General features: G+C 40.8%; 3 protein-coding genes across 3 annotated transcripts; all 3 read right to left on the bottom strand.

The window, feature by feature from the left end:
• Window positions 1-230: 230 nt before the first annotated feature.
• Window positions 231-1537, bottom strand: LOC148159691 (hyaluronidase-2-like). The gene is made up of 2 exons (XM_088005687.1): window positions 780-1537; window positions 231-345 (listed from the first exon to the last, which is right to left on the bottom strand). The coding sequence occupies exons 1-2, from the start codon at window positions 1461-1463 to the stop codon at window positions 241-243; spliced, it is 789 nt and encodes a 262-aa protein (XP_087861813.1). The 5' UTR covers window positions 1464-1537; the 3' UTR covers window positions 231-240.
• Window positions 1538-2455: 918 nt separating this feature from the next.
• hyal1 (hyaluronidase 1) lies at window positions 2456-5972 on the bottom strand. The gene is made up of 4 exons (XM_014999075.2): window positions 5863-5972; window positions 4405-5306; window positions 4244-4333; window positions 2456-3154 (listed from the first exon to the last, which is right to left on the bottom strand). Exons 1-4 carry the CDS (start codon window positions 5921-5923, stop codon window positions 2834-2836), a joined length of 1374 nt encoding a protein of 457 aa, XP_014854561.2. The 5' UTR covers window positions 5924-5972; the 3' UTR covers window positions 2456-2833.
• Window positions 5973-6375: 403 nt separating this feature from the next.
• LOC106925035 (hyaluronidase-2-like) lies at window positions 6376-17924 on the bottom strand. The gene is made up of 4 exons (XM_014999062.2): window positions 16981-17924; window positions 13943-14906; window positions 13419-13508; window positions 6376-9581 (listed from the first exon to the last, which is right to left on the bottom strand). Exons 2-4 carry the CDS (start codon window positions 14870-14872, stop codon window positions 9186-9188), a joined length of 1416 nt encoding a protein of 471 aa, XP_014854548.2. The 5' UTR covers window positions 14873-14906; window positions 16981-17924; the 3' UTR covers window positions 6376-9185.
• Between the last annotated feature and the right edge of the window lie 614 nt (window positions 17925-18538).

The following is an 18538-nucleotide window of genomic DNA, read 5'->3' on the forward strand; positions in this document are numbered from 1 at the left end:
CATTGGCTGTTATACTCCTAATTGCGCTGACTGAATAAATTAAAGTTGTGCTTTTACGTTTGACCAATCTTGTGAAGCTATTAGTGTATTTAAGTGTGCTGTAGTAGTGCAGAGTCATCAAATGAATCTGTAATTCAGTACATTTAGGTCTTAAAAGAGAAACATTTAAATCTCTGTTTTTCTGTATTGGATCGGTATCCGAGGTGAAAAAAGTGGACCAGACAACCTGTGAAACGTGAGTCAGTTTATGCTTACTTTGTTTTTCCCATGTGTTGCATCTCCCCACAGGATGATTCCTGCAGCTCCCAGAGCGACACTCTCCCCGATGGTGGACACCAGGTCAAACTAGAAAAGAGGATTCAGCTCTTGAAATTCACAGGTCAACAGAAATTGAAACTTAAAGAAATAAAAAAGGAAGAAACAAGCTTTTATTTTGTCCCCTTTCCATATTTATGGGTGATTAGACAGATCTTCAATGTAACCAACACCCTTCCTGCTAGCTCCACACAAATTAAAAGGTCTGACTGCTACCAAAACAGGAAAGGACTGCGCCTGCCGATAAGGAAAACTGAAGAGCTGTAGCTTCACTCAGCATGGGAGGGGGGTTGTGAGCTAGCGCTCCTCTGTGATTGAGATTTGTTTGCTTGAGGGATGACACAAGTGCATTATATTAACTTTCCACACAGTCACTTAAAGGCAAGTGTAAAACAGGATCCGAGTGTTTCTGAATGATAATTCAAACGTGTCAGCAGGAGAGGCTACAGAAGGCGGCGTGTCACCTCTGTCAGCTGTTCCAGGGAGTTGGCGTAGGTGGGCTGGGTGTACACAAAGACAGGACGTGCCACCTCGTCGCCGGATGAAGCCAAACGCATCCCTTCCTTCACACGGTTCCGCACAAACTGCCGTCCTGGGGAAGAGGAGCGCAGCACTTTGCCCATGTAGACGGAGGGGAAGAGAGCCGTGCTCTCCGTCCACAGCCACTTCAGCTGCTCGTTGCGGGCCACCTCCACGTCGGGGCAGCGGCCCGTGTAGCCCTCCAGGGAGCGCAGGTAGTCGTGGTTGTAGCAGTCTGGGAACAGGTAGAACCCCCACAGATTGTTGGGCCGCAGGTGTTTGGCGTGGCGTATCGTGTCCAGCATGAACTTCTTGGCAGACATCTCAAACTCCAGCTGGGCCACTTTCCCAACCTGTTCCTCGGCCCAAGTTGGGTTCTTCTGGCGCACCAGTTCACGGGAATGTTTGCGGTAGATGTCTTTTGGTCCCCAGTTTCGTATCCAAAGAGGCCGCCACTCTTCCCAGTCAATAACCGCTAAACCTACAGCGTCCCGGTTTGGTATGTACTTATCGACACCTTTCTGCATTTCGCTGAGGTGCTGCGAGAGACTGGCAATCTGCGGCAGCCCGCCGCGCACCGGCGTCTCCTCAAAGTAGGGGTACAAGCCCAAACGGTCCTTGTAGAACATGGTCAAGTTCTGCCTGACGAAGCCCTCATTTGGTGTGGCCACAATCTGGAACTGGTCCAGCTGGAAAGAAATGCCGTGCCAGGGGCCACATTCCTTTATAAATATATGAAATATATATATGGGGGGAAAAAAACAGAAAGCAAAACTGCAAATGTGTTGCTTCTCCTTGCAAAACCAAGTGCCCACTTTGTCCTCATTTTGTAACAATTCAGCCTAATAAAGCTGGAGGCTGGGAACAAGGGAGTCTGATCTTCCAGTCGTCTAATCCTGGAGGGACACAGTAGGTAAAATCACCGTCAGTGACATCAGTTTGCAGCAGTGGTGGATCTCAGATAAGGAGGCATCATACATGGCATTCCCATCCCAATCAAGGTCACCTCACGCCCTCTGAGGTTCAGTCACTTGAATTTATTATAAATCCTAAACTGCTGCAGAAATAGACGATAATCTGAATCACGTAATGAGTAAAATGTGTTTTTACCTAACATGATTTAACTGCTGTTGTGATTTAGAGCTTCCGTAGCCGTGACCTTGATGTTTGTCTTTGGTTAGAAGTCCGACAGCACCACCTGCTGGTCACGAACCAACAAGCAAGTCATTATGAAAGCCCCAGTAACTCTTCAAAATGGGAAAAACAATAAAATATCCCCTTTTTTCTTGTGAGTACAAGATACTACAAGCATGTAATGTCTTATACTCACAAGATATTACATACATTTAGTCTGGTGTTTCAGGAATGACAAAGAATAAACTAATGCTCATTTAAAGCCAACAGCAATGGGAACAGCTATTAAATAAAGAGTAAACAATTCTTGCATGATGCTTTTTAGAAGCTGACAGTTAAATCAAAACAACAAATCATCCACTTGGGAGTTCATTTTACGACTTGTGCTGTTGTGTTTTAAGTACAACACAACAGCACAAGTCTGCCTGGGAAACTAATAGGATCTGTGCAGTTTGCAGAAGGATTTGATTAAGTAGGAAGACACCAAAACAAATTAGTGGTTTATGTAAAAAAAAAAAAAAAAAATACACACATCCATATCAGTCCATACAGACAATGAAATCAAAACACAGATGCAAAAAATAAGTCATGATTTTAAAAAATGTAGCTGTTTTGAAATGAGCAATAATCAATCAAATCAGTCCATTCATCCATCTTCAAAACCCATTTGATCCTGATTAAGAATTGCAAACCCGTCACAGAACAAAGAAACACTGATACCTAAAAGCACAATTAGAGTTTCCAGTACTGCTAAAAGGCGCATCTTTGGGTTCTGAGAAGAAGCTGACGACCCAACAAGCAACAAGTAAACTCCACTCAGAAAGACTCTGACCTTCCCTCTTATTATTTAAAACTATTGTAATCTCTAAGCTGGCGTGGAGCAGTTCCTCCCTCCCCACCCAGGATAACACCTGCAGTGGAAGTCAGACTTCATCTGCAGCACACTTTGTGCATCCATCTGCCCTAAAACCCTGTAGTTGGTCCCTCCTGCCGGGTTCTTTTCAGACAGGATCTTCCAGGCTGCGGGGTCGAGGTGGAGGTAGGCGCCCGACTTCAGGTCCGACCTCTGACACCGTCCCTGAGAGGAGCACAAAGTCTGGCTGCAGAGCGTGGCAGCTGAGGTCACGTTGACCACGTAGGGACCTAAAGTCTCATCGATGTAGGACTTGACTGCTTCACATGTAGCCTGGACAAACACAGCAAATAGCATAGAATAAACAACTCTGTAAATCTGCTCCTCGTTGTTCCTATAGTGTTTGTTTTAGAGTAAATAAAGTCATATTGCACATCTGGGGTCTAAAATGTTTTTGATTCTTTTAGTTTTTATTTAATCTACACATATTATATGTTTTCTATGTATTATTTGTTGTCTACTGATGCTACTTTGCAAAGGCTTCAACTTTTTCTCATCTTATAATATTACAACCTAAAGCTAAAGCGTATTTTAAAGGGTTTTGTGAAATAGACCAACATAAAAGAGTGGATGATGGGAAAGTGGAAGCAAAATGATGTATGGTTTTAAACTAAATATTTAGAAAACAAAACATTTAGCTCCAAATTAAATATTTTGGTGTCAAGCTAAATATTTAATGGGCCAACTAAATATTTTGCTTCAAACTAAATATATAGGTTAGGAACATAACATTTAGTGCCAAACTCAATATTTAGTTATTAAGCTAAATATTTAGCTTTTGTGCTAAATAGATAGGTAAATATTTAGTATATTTAGTAAATATCTTTACTTCCAAAACAACCTTGAGGTTGTCACTTGATTTACATTGAGATTATAATACACACAGCAGGACTCGAATAAGACAACTTCTGAAACCAATTGTTTTCACTAGATTTCACTTGGGAATAGCAGAGTAAAGGGGCTGAATACAAATCCAACCCTCAAATTTAGATTTTTAATTTAAATTTTAAAAAAGCAGTGACTAATTTTTCTTCCAAATCACATATATACATAAAAGTAACAGAACATGAAACACTTTCAGGAGGAGTGAATACTTTTGCATGTCACCATAAACTGCAAATTTTACAAATTCGTCCCATAAGATCTTCAGTCTTTCGGAAGGAGTTTGACTGCAGTAGAAGCCAATAGGTGCCTGAGATGCTAAAAGTCATCAAACAGTGGTACTACCACTTGGGAGTATAGAGAAATGATTTGTAACAAGTATCACTTTCACAACAGCTTTCCTAATAAGTATTTTAACAGATATCTGCAGGATTATATCAGTGTTATACAGAGGGAAAACAGCCATTGCATGTTTCATACCTTAGATTTATCAAATGCATGGTTCCCCCACAGCACGACCCCAGCAGATCCTAAAGCAGCGCTCTCTCCTAAAGTGTAGACCAGATGCTCCTGTGTTGTGAAAACAGAATATTATTTACATCGGACCATGCTGAAGAAGATGGTACTAACCCGCCACTCACTTTGGAGAGGAACTCTAATGTGTAGGTGTAGACGATGCGGGCGTAGGGGAAGACGGGCAGCTGCCACGGGGTCACCTGGTCCGCCACCCTCATGGCCTCCAGGATGCGGTGATGAGCGTAGAGCAGCACCTCTTTGCCGAGGCCTCGCAGGTCCAGGCTCAGGTAGATGTCAGGGTACAACGCGGAGGAGGCGTTCCACAGCCAGAACAGCTCATCGTTCCTCGTCAGCTCCACATCTGGACACTTACCTGTGTAGTTTACGCTCCTGTCGTTGTAATAGTTGTAGCAATTCGGAAATCCATAAAACCCCCACAAGCCACTTGGCCTCATTTTCTGCCCCAGTTTCTGTGTTTCCTCCATGAATTTCCTCCCAGATTGCTCAAAATCCACCCGAGCCGCTGCCTCCACCTGAGCAGGATTCCAGTCTGGATGCCTGGCCCTCACCAGGGCTTTTGACCCCTCCTTGTACACTTGTTTACTGTCCCAGTTTCTCTCCCAAACCGGCCGCCAGCTCTCCCAATCCACCACCGCCAGGCCCTGGAAGTCTCTGTCAGGGATGTAGTAGCGGATATCTTCGCTGGCGAGTTGGAGGTGTCCATCTAGGCTGCTGTTCTGAGGAACCCCGCCGTTGATGGCCTCTCCCTGGGCTGAGTACCGCGGGTACAGACCCAGCTTGTCAGCATAGAAAATGGTGACGTTTTCACCTATGAAGGTTTCATTTTCGTTCTGGACGATGCTAAACATCCCCAGGTCAAGATCCACGCCGTACTGGGAGAGGCAGTTCTCTGTGGGGGCATTCCACACAGTGAGAAACGGCGCCTGGCTGAAAGGCGAGGCAACAGGAAGCCCTGAAGTTAGTCTGAGCAGACCAAAGAGGACCAGAACCTCACAGAACCTCATGGCTGAAAAGAGGAACAAAGAGCTGTCACTAAAACGTGTTATGACATTTCAGATAGTTGCAAAACAGCGTTCTGTTTTTGTGACGGTAACTCGAAATGTCAGTCATTTCAGTAATTTATGCAACTTTTTTTTACCTTGAAGGAATAAAATCATAAAATGCAAAATGCTAAATTGTGTAAGAATGTAAAAAGTGTCAGAATGGTTCAAAGTCCAGACCTACAACAAGTTGTGGATGTGCATCAATGTGCATTGTGGAACAATGCACATTGATGTGTCAGAATGTCCTAGTCAAAGTAAAGACCTAATCCCAATTGAAAAGGTGTGGAAATACTAATGCTTTGTTGTAGAGTTTCTTAACTCTTAAACAACCGATCTTAAGTATTGTCAAGTAGTCTGAGTTTAGGGAAGAGAAACAGCTACAAAGAATGATCATTCAAATGCAACAGATCCTCAGCACTGAAACAACAGCTAATCATTTCACACAAAATGAAATAAGCAAGCATGATTAACAGAAAACTTCAAACTGGTGTGAATTTGTAACAAAAACAACCCTCTTACCTACTGTAAAACCTTCAAGAGGTTCTAATTTGTGGTTTGCTAAAGACCCCAGAAGTCTCATGATCTGACTGGAACAGGGAGGGAAACCAAGCAGGGAAAGGGGAAGTGAAACGCCAGAACTGGAACCAATCCGACGCAAGCTCAACATTTCTACCAGCAAATGAGAAGAGACATGCAAATCCTGCAGAAGCAGCCTTAAAGTCACAGGCAAGATCAAACCGAATCCAGCCGTTCTCTCCCTCCTGCTGCTTTCAATATAAACACATAAACAGAGCTGGAAATAACGGGAGAGGTCACAGAGTACTAAGAGACAATCAAGAAAGCCATAATGAACTCCTACACATCCAAATTCACATGTAAGCTCTGCTCAGCTTATTAAAATAGTATAAATAACTTTTGGCCAAGAACACCCTGTAATTACAGGGGGAAGGAGTAAGAGGCTGCCGCTGCCGCTTGCCTCCCGGGAGCAGCGCGCTCGGACTGTTCTGATGAATAAGTCAAAAAGACTTCCTATTGGAACTTTGCTTTTATTTGCAAAAGATAACAAATATGTACCTTTGTAATAACAAAGTCAGATCTTACCATTAATGCTTCCAGTGATTTATACAAGAAACAGCACAGGCTCACAAAAAAACCACTTTATTTGCAGTGACAAATCAGAAGAAAACAGCATGTATTTTTGCACGTATAAGCAGTTTCCAAACTTACCCTCAAATGAAATTCTTGCTTTGTGATTCTGAGGTAAAAATACACACGCACTGTGAGCTGTATAAAGGCATTAGTAGTCATGACTCAGACATACAAATAAAAACCCAATACATTCAAATAAATAGAAATGCGTGGAAAAAACCCCGACGCCAGGGAGTGGTCATTTTGGGAGGTTATTTTTTTTATTTTTATTTTAATCTGGCACTTCTGGTGTGTATGTACTGCTCCAAGCTGATTTAAGTGCTTTATTCCCACTCTGACCACCCAGCAACAAACATATTCCTTCACTTTATTCAACACATTTACAACAGAAGCATCAGATCCTGCACAGAGACGAAGAATCTGACACCTTGGGAAACTGACTCAGGGGGAAACGGAGAGCAAAATGTAAACAGTGTCATTTCCAGCGAGCCCTCTGCTGTTTAAAAAACGCTTATAATTTATAAACAAGCATCACTTCTCCATCCCATTTGTTTATAATACAGTTTGACTTTCTGTCATGAAAGTTTTGCAGCAGAAAATTACTTACTAATCCCTCTTTGTGCTTTGTGTGCTGCACTTTGCAAAAGTCTTGATATCTTCTGTTTCACATTTTGTCACAACCGCAAACTTTAAAGCATTTATCAGGGATTTACGGTACAGACCAACACAAAGTGTTACATTACTTTTTAATTCACTTCTCAAGCACATCATAAATCTGGCTTTTGTGGCAGAAGAGGAAGAGACAGATAAATTAGAAAAATGGTGAAAGAAACCCTGTTAGATGCTGCAAAAGGACTGAGACTTGAGTTCCCCTTCCTAAAAGACAAATGCACTGCAAAAACACAAAATCTTACCTTTTTATATAGGGGCTTGTTTTAAGTCAAAAAGTCCTTGATGTTGTTGATAAAGTTGTATCACCAGCGGCAAATAATTTCTCTAATAAAATGGAAAAAATGTCCGCCAGTGGGACTAGTACCACTCAATCAATATTAAAATATTTTTTACTTAAAACTTTTTCATCAATATCAATGAATTATTGATTCAAAATAAGCTCATATCTTGCTTGTTACATGAGCGTTAGTTTTGTCATATTTCAAGATATTTGCACCAAAACCCAGGCCAGAAGAGTCCACAATGCGGCCCGGGGGCCATTTGCGGCCCTCTGAAGGGTTTTTGTGGCCCCACCACAAAACTCAATTCTAGAATTGAGTTTTGTGGAACTCAGTTCTAGAATTTAGCAAATCTGTCTTGCATTCATAGTTGGTTGATCCAGATAAACACTTTTTCATCACGAACAATGCCTTGTTGCTGAAATGTGCTATACAAATCAAATTTGATTGATTGATTTATCTTTCAGGGCAGTACTTTTTCCCCAAAACAAATAACATCCTCTTACAAAATATTGGGTGCAAAGTATAGACTAAGTAAAAGTTGGATTTTAAAAATGGTACAAAAAATATAACATTTTTGTACCCCATGTGATTTTGAATTTACAGATTTTTGCCCTGATAGTAAAAAGGTTGGACACTACTGAACTAGACCAAAATTATTTGATAAGATTTTGTGTTTTTGCAGTGCACAAACAGAAAGCCAACTGTGAACCTTCTCAGATCTTATGCACCATTTTGTGTTGGTCTATCATATAAAATATTAACAAAACACACTCAAGTTTCTGGGACAATAAAAATGTGAAAATCAATGGAAATAAATACTTCTGCCAGGCAGTGTATTTGCAGATACAGTGCTGCTTGAAAGTTTGTGAACTAGTTGAGTAGTTTAGATTTTTATTTTTTATTTTTACCATGATTTTCTTATTTTCTCATTACCAGTTTTTGTATATGAAATGTCAGGTTTATGTTCATCGATTCCATTTGCTTCTCTTGAGGGAAATGTGTAAATTGCAAGCAGACTAAATGAAACATGGAATCAGAGTATCTGCAAAAGTAAATGAACCACAGCTGCACTGGTAAAGTCAACTAGGTAAAAGACTCAGGTGAAACACATGAGTGCTCGAATAATCAATTAAGCAGACCAATCAAATGAGACATCCTTGACTATCAACCAGGACTATCAACAAATTCTTGACCAGAATCTCCTGCCATCAGTCAGGGAGTTGTAGCTGGGACAGAAATGGATTATGCAACAAGACAAAAGTACCAAAGAACGGCTTAAGAGAAAGAAAATTCGCACTCTGGATTGGCTCAATCCCATAAAAATGCTGTGGCAAGATCTGAAACGGGCAGTACATGCCAGATGTCCCTCCAATCTCTCTCATCTGACAGAGTTCTGCAAGGAGGAGTGGAGAAAAATCCCAAAAAGCAGATGTGAGACACTCGTTTGTGGTACAGAAGAAGTAATGGCTGCAAAAGGAGGTGCCACAAGACGCTAACTGAAAAAGTTCACATACTTTTGCACTTGGCAGATTTTCTGTTTTTGACGGATAAAATACATTTGTTGAATAAATCATGAAAACATGTATATTTTTTTTCTTTGTGTCCGTTATTTGGAAGGTCTGCCTTACAATTTGAGATTTGGATGTTCGTTTCACATGATTATTGTAATTTTTCTTTAGAAAACAATGACCACATTCAGGTGGTTCACAAACTTTCAAGCAGCACCGTATGTACTGGACATTAACACAGGAGGAGCACAACGGTTATCAGGAAGATGACACACTGGAGCGCTGATGTTCTGGTTTGAGTCGCCGCCCCTCTTTGGTGCAGAGGGTCTTTGTGATCACAGCCTTTCCCCTGAAAGCCGCTGTAGCACTGGCACTGAAAGTCCGTGTCAAAAAGCATCTTGTGTGGGTCTCCCAGGTCGCTGGCGACTGTCAGTTTGCCGTTTCGCCTCTCGATGCGGTGTGTGAGGGGGTTGAGGTGAAGGTAAACATCACTGTCCGGATGTTTGCGAAGGCAGCGGCCGTGGAAACCGCACAGGGTCTGGCTGCAGAGCTCTGCTGCTGTGGAGACGTTGAGGAGGTATCGGCTCAGTGTGTCTTGAAGATACGAGTTCAGGTCAGAGCAGGTGGTCTAAAGGCAGGGAGTAAATGTATATTTACAGTAAATGTTAACATTTTACATCACAACTGCAAACCACTTCTTGTAAGAGTAAATATAATATTGCCAAATGCATTTAAATAGTTGTTTCATAATTGCTTATTTAACTGTAAAATTTGTACCTTGTGTTTTATTTTGAAATCTGGGCTCTTATTTTGGTAGCATCTTTAGCGGAAGTAAATATAACTGTTGAAAATGGGGAAAGAACAACGAAAAAAAGAAATGCCAAACTGGTTTGAAAGTAATTTTAAGCTCCTTGCTGATAACAGGCACAAAGCATGTTAGTTTTTTACATTTAGGATGATTGTGAATGCACACAGGATTAATGAAAGTAGAGCTAAAGGTTTGCGATTATTTTATTGTGAGTAGCGTAGCTCCGGTTGCCATGCCAACAACTGGTTGCCGTTCCAGAAATGGGTCACTTTAAGTTGTGTCTTAATTTTTTTCCCGAGCTGTACGTTATGGTAACTGAATTGTGGATAGATTTGAATTGAATACTGAGAAATACATGGTCACCGTTTATCCATGCCTTTGAATACTAAGCACAAAAATTAAATCTCACTACTGGTTTTTTAACTTGAAGCTAAAACATGTTAAGCTGGGATTAATCGACATACCAGGTTCACCTTTGAAGATAAATTGAAGGCAGCATAAGCCACTGCTGGATTTTAAAGATATTGTTTTTAAAAATCTGTTACAGTTTCACAAAGATATCTTTGAGGTCTGACTTGATTTAGGCCCTGTTCATACCAATATATGTTTTACAAAACAGATTTTCTGATGTGTTTGCTTCTTCTATCTTCATACACGTTTATGGTGAGAAAAACTGACATTTAATAAAAAAAACATGCTTTCTGGAGTGTTTTTGGTGTTATCTTTGAAGAGTTACGGTCTTGAGGTTATTAAACATGAATGAGAGGTTTACTTTACACATACCCACAACTCAAAAATGTATGGGGAACAATAAAGCTTTCCCTTTTACTTATATTTTAGGCTACATCCAATGATTGTTTCAGTTTTCTCATAAAAGTAGAGAGACATTTTGTTTACAACCTATACCCACATTTCTCTCCAAGAACAAATCAGTAAATAATGTGTCTATGATATTACACAATTTATGTTCTAAGGCACAAAGACATGCTTGCACCAAATTACAGCCTTGCACAATAATGGAAGAAGCTCCTGGATTGATGGATTTTACATACAAGCCTCTGTTCTGCCAAGTGAGCACAGATGTGCAAACAGGGAGAAAGCAGACAGGAGGGAGGAGATAAAGATTTGAACTTTGCACAAGGTTTTTCTATCCCACTTACATGCAAACCATCCCACACTGATGTCTACACGCTCTGAAGCTAAAAGCAGCCCATCAACTCAGCAAAATAAGAAAAACTCATGCAAACGTTAAATAATCACACTTTTGTGTGAGTCTATACAGCATGTGTTTTTCTTCATTTTAAACAGTTTCCTCCTTCCACCTTTAGCAGACTTTAATTTTCCTTCAGACAAGTGTCTTCTGTGTATCTGCAGAACAAGTGGCTTACAGTATAATTAGTGACTGACTCAAGGTCCTGAGTGTCAAATGACTTCACATGTGACAGGAGAGCAGAGGACCACAACTCCAGATGAAAACTGTCTGTACCTGTTCAAACTTTTCACTTTTTCTCATATTACAGCCAAAAACTTTGATATTTCAGGGGATTTAAGTCAGTGTTTCCCAACCCTGGTCCTCAAGGCACTCCCCCCTGCATGTTTTAGGTATTTCCTTGCTTCAGTCCAGCTGATTTCAATCGATGACTGATTAACAGGCGTTTGCTGAACTGCAATCAGTTGAATTAGGCACGTTAAAGCAGGGAAACCTCTAAACCAGGGGTCCCCAAACTTTTTCCTGCGAGGGCCACATAACTGTTCCCTTTTCTGGTCGGGGGCCGGTCTTAGTTTTTCGAGAAAGAAACCTTAAAAAACTTTTGTTGAGGGGGGGGGAGTGAAACTGTGGACTGGACCGGGGGGGTGGATTACTGCCGACGACATATTCGCGTTTGTAGATAGATTTTTACCCGGGCCGGCCCAAATGAGGAGGCGGGCCAGATCCGGTATTGTTCAGGGGGCCGGACCAAATGAGGAGGTGGGCCGGATCCGGCCCGCGGGCCGCAGTTTGGGGACCCCTGCTCTAAACCATGTAGGACAGTGTGCCTTGAGGACCAGGGTTGGGATTTAAGTGACAGAACAACCATCATCATTACAAGAACGGCAAGTGGTACAACATCTTTAAATAATTGCAAAATACAAATCTGAAAAGTGTGGCATGCATCTGCCTCTTCTAGTTAATTCCCCATAAATTAAAAGTAGGCTACAACGCAAAGTTTAGGTTGTAATCTAAAGCTTTGGACATCTCAAAGAGTGTTTCAATCCACAATGTGAAACACCAAGTTTCCCCATCCCCTCTGTGAAACACGGTGGCGGCAGCATTATGCTGCAGGCATGTTTCAGAAGGACAGGAAAGCTGGTCAGATTTTATAGGAATGTAGTTGGAAAAAAGGTAGATTTTTAAAGAAAACTTGTTTGATGCTGCAAAAGACTTGATGTTGAGTTGGAGCAGAAAAACAACCTAAACATGCAGCTGGAGCTACAATAGCTTGGTATATTAATATTTATCTTTTAGAATGGATTAGAACTAAATCTATTTAAAATTATGCTGAAAATTGAGCTAATCTGCTAAGGAAAATGGGCCAAAAATAATAAGCATTTTTTGTTCCCAAAACACTTTAATGAGGAACTGGTGTTGAACTGCTTTCTCTGACTTATGATTTTTTTAAGTTTATATAATGTAGTATATTATTGTTGTTTGTGACTGATTATACATTTCTCACAGTCACAGATATCTTTTTTATGGACTGATTGCCTATCCTGTCTCTGATTGGCTTAGATTCCCTTTCATCTCTAAATAGACACATTCTTTGAGAAACTGGTGACGGCATGCAGCCGAAACAATTTTTGCCCTTATTTAAAAGCTAAGACTATTTTTATGTAGTTCTTCAGAACCAGACAGTCATTTACTCTTCTCCCTTTTACATTATGTTTGTGCTTACTCACTTCCTCCTCTTAAAAAGACTCAGTCTCTAGATGTCCAAAGATAATAGAGATTTACCCCAAAAGGCTTGCAGCTGAGATCACAGCATAAAGTGGTTCAACAAAGTGTTAACTAGGAGAACTGAATAAAATACTGCACATTTAAAATAAACAAAGAAAATCATGTATCTATTTCCCTTCTGGTCCACCTGCTTTATGTTGGCCTATCATATAAAATCCCATTAAAATGTATCGACCTCCATATTGAAAAAAAATTCTAGAATAGGCATCGGTGACAATGTGCCTAATCCATAAAGGCAGATCTATTCAGTCTAATTCTATGCTTTATTATTTATTTTACATTATATTTATAATCCTTAATTGCTCTTTCTGAACCATTTGAAAGGTTTGCTGTGGCTTTTTACATGTTTAACCAAGACAGTAAGCCTATTGTTTTAATCAGTTTCAGTTTCTTTACTAATTAATTTGCATTGGCTGTTATACTCCTAATTGCGCTGACTGAATAAATTAAAGTTGTGCTTTTACGTTTGACCAATCTTGTGAAGCTATTAGTGTATTTAAGTGTGCTGTAGTAGTGCAGAGTCATCAAATGAATCTGTAATTCAGTACATTTAGGTCTTAAAAGAGAAACATTTAAATCTCTGTTTTTCTGTATTGGATCGGTATCCGAGGTGAAAAAAGTGGACCAGACAACCTGTGAAACGTGAGTCAGTTTATGCTTACTTTGTTTTTCCCATGTGTTGCATCTCCCCACAGGATGATTCCTGCAGCTCCCAGAGCGACACTCTCCCCGATGGTGGACACCAGGTCAAACTAGAAAAGAGGATTCAGCTCTTGAAATTCACAGGTCAACAGAAATTGAAACTTAAAGAAATAAAAAAGGAAGAAACAAGCTTTTATTTTGTCCCCTTTCCATCTTTATGGGTGATTAGACAGATCTTCAATGTAACCAACACCCTTCCTGCTAGCTCCACACAAATTAAAAGGTCTGACTGCTACCAAAACAGGAAAGGACTGCGCCTGCCGATAAGGAAAACTGAAGAGCTGTAGCTTCACTCAGCATAGGAGGGGGGTTGTGAGCTAGCGCTCCTCTGTGATTGAGATTTGTTTGCTTGAGGGATGACACAAGTGCATTATATTAACTTTCCACACAGTCACTTAAAGGCAAGTGTAAAACAGGATCCGAGTGTTTCTGAATGATAATTCAAACGTGTCAGCAGGAGAGGCTACAGAAGGCGGCGTGTCACCTCTGTCAGCTGTTCCAGGGAGTTGGCGTAGGTGGGCTGGGTGTACACAAAGACAGGACGTGCCACCTCGTCGCCGGATGAAGCCAAACGCATCCCTTCCTTCACACGGTTCCGCACAAACTGCCGTCCTGGGGAAGAGGAGCGCAGCACTTTGCCCATGTAGACGGAGGGAAAGAGAGCCGTGCTCTCCGTCCACAGCCACTTCAGCTGCTCGTTGCGGGCCACCTCCACGTCGGGGCAGCGGCCCGTGTAGCCCTCCAGGGAGCGCAGGTAGTCGTGGTTGTAGCAGTCTGGGAACAGGTAGAACCCCCACAGATTGTTGGGCCGCAGGTGTTTGGCGTGGCGTATCGTGTCCAGCATGAACTTCTTGGCAGACATCTCAAACTCCAGCTGGGCCACTTTCCCCACCTGTTCCTCGGCCCAAGTTGGGTTCTTCTGGCGCACCAGTTCACGGGAATGTTTGCGGTAGATGTCTTTTGGTCCCCAGTTTCGTATCCAAAGAGGCCGCCACTCTTCCCAGTCAATAACCGCTAAACCTACAGCGTCCCGGTTTGGTATGTACTTATCGACACCTTTCTGCATTTCGCTGAGGTGCTGCGAGAGACTGGCAATCTGCGGCAGCCCGCCGCGCACCGGCGTCTCATCCTCCTCAAAGTAGGGGTACAAGCCCAAACGGTCCTTGTAGAACATGGTCAAGTTCTGCCTGACGAAGCCCTCATTTGGTGTGGCCACAATCTGGAACTGGTCCAGCTGGAAAGAAATGCGGTGCCAGGGGCCACATTCCTGAGTCGGGACATTCCAGGCGAGGAGAAGGGGCTTCTGGGAGAACAGGGGCCATCTTGTAGGTTTCACTTCCAAAGCGCAGACACCGTCCCCGAGCAGAACAATCAGGAGCGGTAATCTCCAGTCACAAAGAGTCCGATACAGCATGTCTTCAGATGTATCTCGAGTGTCCTTCTCGGCCCTACAATGTAGAGAGGAAAATTTAGGTTTAGAAATTCCTGCGCTGTTTGTTTCAATTAGGACTAAACCTGAACTGCTTGACCATGTTCTACAACAGTGTTTCTCAACCCTGGTCCTCACCGCCTACTTGATGGTCATGCAATCATTTGAATCATCTGTTCTGGAATAGAGGCACATCTAAAACATGCAGAGCAGGGGGGGTGGTGAATACCAGGGTTGAGAAAAACTGATCTTCAAGGACCGCTAACTAAACAGCTACTCAACAGGTTGTTGCTGGGTAACCACAAACTACTCAAGAGATTGTTGCCGGGTAACCAAAGAGTGAGTGAGTTAGTTGAAGCCACTAACTTTGCTGTGAGAGGTTGAGCGGCTAAAGTGTTTCTTCTGTCTACATTTCCCAGAATGCTGGTTTCAAATAATCAAACAAAACTTCAATATCAAACAGAACTAACCAGATTGGATGAAAAAGAAAAAAGATTTCAGATGACTATTTAATTTAATGAGAGTCAAAAAATAATCAGTTTAACCCAACCTGACCCTACCTGGTAAAAGTAACTACCCTCTACCATTTAAAAGGTAATGGTAATGGTAATTTTATTTATATAGCACATTTTCAGCAACAAGGCAATTCAAAGTGTTTTAAATAGAACCTATTTGACAACACAAAGAGGCTAAAAGTTGTCAAAAAGCAACACATCTTGACCTGACCTGATCTAAAGAAACTCAAGGACAAAAGACAAAATCGTTGACGTATATCAGCATGAAAGGGTTAAAGAACCCAAATACAAACTCTTAAGGGAATAACAAACAAACATGGTGGTTGTGTGATTATCAGTGATTTTCAGTACGAGGAAGTTTTCTCTCCACATGGAGTTTTATCAAGATATTTTGTGCTTCTATTCTATTATAATAGCAATAAAAGTTATGATTAAAAACTATTTACTGCTTCTTTTTTTAGTTAACTATATGGCTCTGACTTCTTGGAGCCACAAAAATAAATACTGTTCTTGAATTCCCATTTGAAACAAGCTTCTTCAGGATGCCACTTACTTCAGGAGGACTGATCAACATCAGTAAACTGACAACAGTAACCATATTTAACTGTATTTTTTTAACTTACTGACATGAATTGATGCATTCATGAAACAGTGAAGAAAATACTGAAAATAACATTTATAATACTTAAAGTTTTGTTTTTCTTTAATCTAATTAACTAAAATTGATCAAGACAACAATAAATGAAAATTCTTATCATTTCAAGGAAGTTTTTGTGATAAATGACAACATAAATGCCAACCCAGATTCTCCAGTAGAAGGAGAATGTTGGACCATTCACTCATAACCTTATGCTCAAACTATGAGTTGGTAGTTGAACCATTTCAATCATCTGTGTTGGAGCAGACACTCATCTAAAACTGGCAGGACAGCAGCACTGAGGGGCACTGAGGCAGGTCAACGATCCATAACGCAGCAACAAGTCAAACTCGGTTAAACATGGAAAAAAAAAATGACCTAGTCAAAGTCTGCAGTGGAATAACCCTAACCACAAAACTCTCCAATCAGAATTAATTTAAATAGATGAATAAAAATTCCTCAATACTCAATGCCAGATATTGCAAACACTTGCTGCTACCAATAAGGTTGGAACAGCCAGTTATTAGGTTTTGTGGGGATAAAATACTTTTTCAACTTTGGGTATAAAAGAAACTGCAGTACTTGTACTCAATTTGAAGTATTACAAAGTTACAAAATATTAATAAAAAACACTATACAATCGCCATTATATTTAAAAATACAATTAATAATTTAAAAGGAAGTTAAAATTTTGTATAACTGCTTTTAATTATTGTCAAACTTGTCAAATTAACAGTTTTTACTTACTGAGAACATATAGACTTTGTCATGCATTTCTAATTTATATGTAAGCAAACTAACAAAACAAAGATTTAAAGTCCTGCAGTCGTATCCACTAGACATTTTATTACTCCGCTCCATATTTTTCTTTTTCTTTCTTACAGTTTAGAGTTTAGTAACAGGCAGTAAAGCAATTTTAAGATCCAAGTGGATGGACCTACCTTTAACAGCAGACTGGGGAAGCATTCCCATAAAAAAAAAAAATCCCAAAACTTCAGGCGCGTCTCTCCAAAACAATCATTTCCTCCGGGTGAGGAAGCAATGGTGGAAAAACTTTAGAAAGGCATAAGAAAGAGTGCTGGACCGTGTCAGCTCGGCTCCCGGTCTTCCCACGGCCACTACAGCGGGGAAAGAGTGAACTTACCCCCCGCGATGTTGTCAGTTCAAACTCCTTCAGTCAGAAAAGCTCAAACCATTTTCAGGATGTTCCATTCAGGCCGGGAAAAGAGGGGGGGGAGCTCTCCGGACATCCTAAAAACTCCGTCAGCGCGTTTAATTTCTTGGATAAAACGCGTTTCCTTTGCGTAACTCCTCACGTATCGGATGAGTGATCTAATCGACCTTAACTTGGTGGAGTTTTATTCATTTTTTACGAGTTAATTTATTGGGCTCAGCCCAGAATGTTTCAGTCCAAGAAGCTGACCAGCAGGAACAGTGAAACAGACACCCTAACTATACCAAGATCCACGCCAGGACAGCTTGCAATGTCCCAAAATAAATTCACTAACGACATTTCAGATACGTTATATCCCGCCGTGCACATGGAAGCAGCTGACTGCTGAATTTGAACCCCGAAACTCAAAGATTTTGATAGTTTTTTTTTTGTTTGTTTTTTTGTCAAAATGCAGACATAAATGTGTGAGTTTGCTGTTCACTTTGCTATAACTTGATATAAAATGGATTTTATTAAGATACCACTGAATAAAATCTATTCCAATCAGCCGCCATTAGAAGTCACCCAATTAAAATCTACATGCATGGACTTTAAAGAGGACCTGTTTATGGAAAATTCACTTTGTGCACATTTTTATTTGTGATTCTAAACAATCTAAGCACCAAAAAACAAACACATGAAAAGACATCCAGACATTTTCTAGCAATAAATTAATGTGCTTTGGTATCTAGAAAACAAGCCATTTCAAAAACTTCTCTATATTTAGATGCAAAGGTAATTTTATTTATTACCTTTTAAAGTGCTTTACAGGATTTTAAAGGAAATACAAACAAAATAACAAACCAAAGCAAAGAGCAAAAGAAGAAAAAGCTAATGATGTGATCCAAAGTAAGAGATTAAGTCACAATGGGCACTGTCCTGTTACCTAGCAACCCAGGCAGAGCTCCGCCCATTTCATTGTTGGAGGACCAGCAGTTTGGTCAGCAGGTTTTACCATTTTATGCACTGTACAATGGCTGCTGTTGTTGACTTACTGCTTGCTGCATCCTGGCTGTGCAGGAGGCTCCACTTCTGCTGCTTCTTTAAAAGTAGTCAAAATGAGCTGAAGAGCGAACATTTACAACAAAACAACTAAGGTCCCAAAACAGAGCTTGGAGATACACCATCCATGACTACATGAAAGGTTAAAAGTTAATGCCAGCTCAATTAAAAACACTGAATTTATCCAGAACAACAGACACATAGATGCTTAGTCCATAATCATGTAGAATATTACAGTACACTATTCATGCATTGCAAAAACATAACCACTTCATGCATGGAAA

Source organism: Poecilia mexicana, unplaced genomic scaffold (genome assembly GCF_051168715.1).
Source record: "Poecilia mexicana isolate PSO_F unplaced genomic scaffold, ASM5116871v1 scaffold_5, whole genome shotgun sequence".
NCBI classification, from domain to species: domain Eukaryota; kingdom Metazoa; phylum Chordata; class Actinopteri; order Cyprinodontiformes; family Poeciliidae; genus Poecilia; species Poecilia mexicana.

Bases quoted from the DNA above. Each gene is read 5' to 3' on its own strand.
- LOC106925035 (XM_014999062.2), bottom strand. From the start codon at position 14,872: ATGCTGTATCGGACTCTTTGTGACTGGAGATTACCGCTCCTGATTGTT. The intron at 13,509-13,942 runs GTGACACGCCGC...CCTCTTTTCTAG, and splicing joins CCCTGGAACAGCTGACAGAG to TTTGACCTGGTGTCCACCAT. The intron at 9,582-13,418 runs GTAAGCATAAAC...CCCTGCCTTTAG, and splicing joins CAACACATGGGAAAAACAAA to ACCACCTGCTCTGACCTGAA.
- hyal1 (XM_014999075.2), bottom strand. From the start codon at position 5,923: ATGAGACTTCTGGGGTCTTTAGCAAACCACAAATTAGAACCTCTTGAA. The intron at 4,334-4,404 runs GTGAGTGGCGGG...TTCACAACACAG, and splicing joins CATTAGAGTTCCTCTCCAAA to GAGCATCTGGTCTACACTTT. The intron at 3,155-4,243 runs GTATGAAACATG...GTGTTTGTCCAG, and splicing joins ATGCATTTGATAAATCTAAG to GCTACATGTGAAGCAGTCAA.
- LOC148159691 (XM_088005687.1), bottom strand. From the start codon at position 1,463: ATGTTCTACAAGGACCGTTTGGGCTTGTACCCCTACTTTGAGGAGACG. The intron at 346-779 runs GTGACACGCCGC...CCTCTTTTCTAG, and splicing joins CCCTGGAACAGCTGACAGAG to TTTGACCTGGTGTCCACCAT.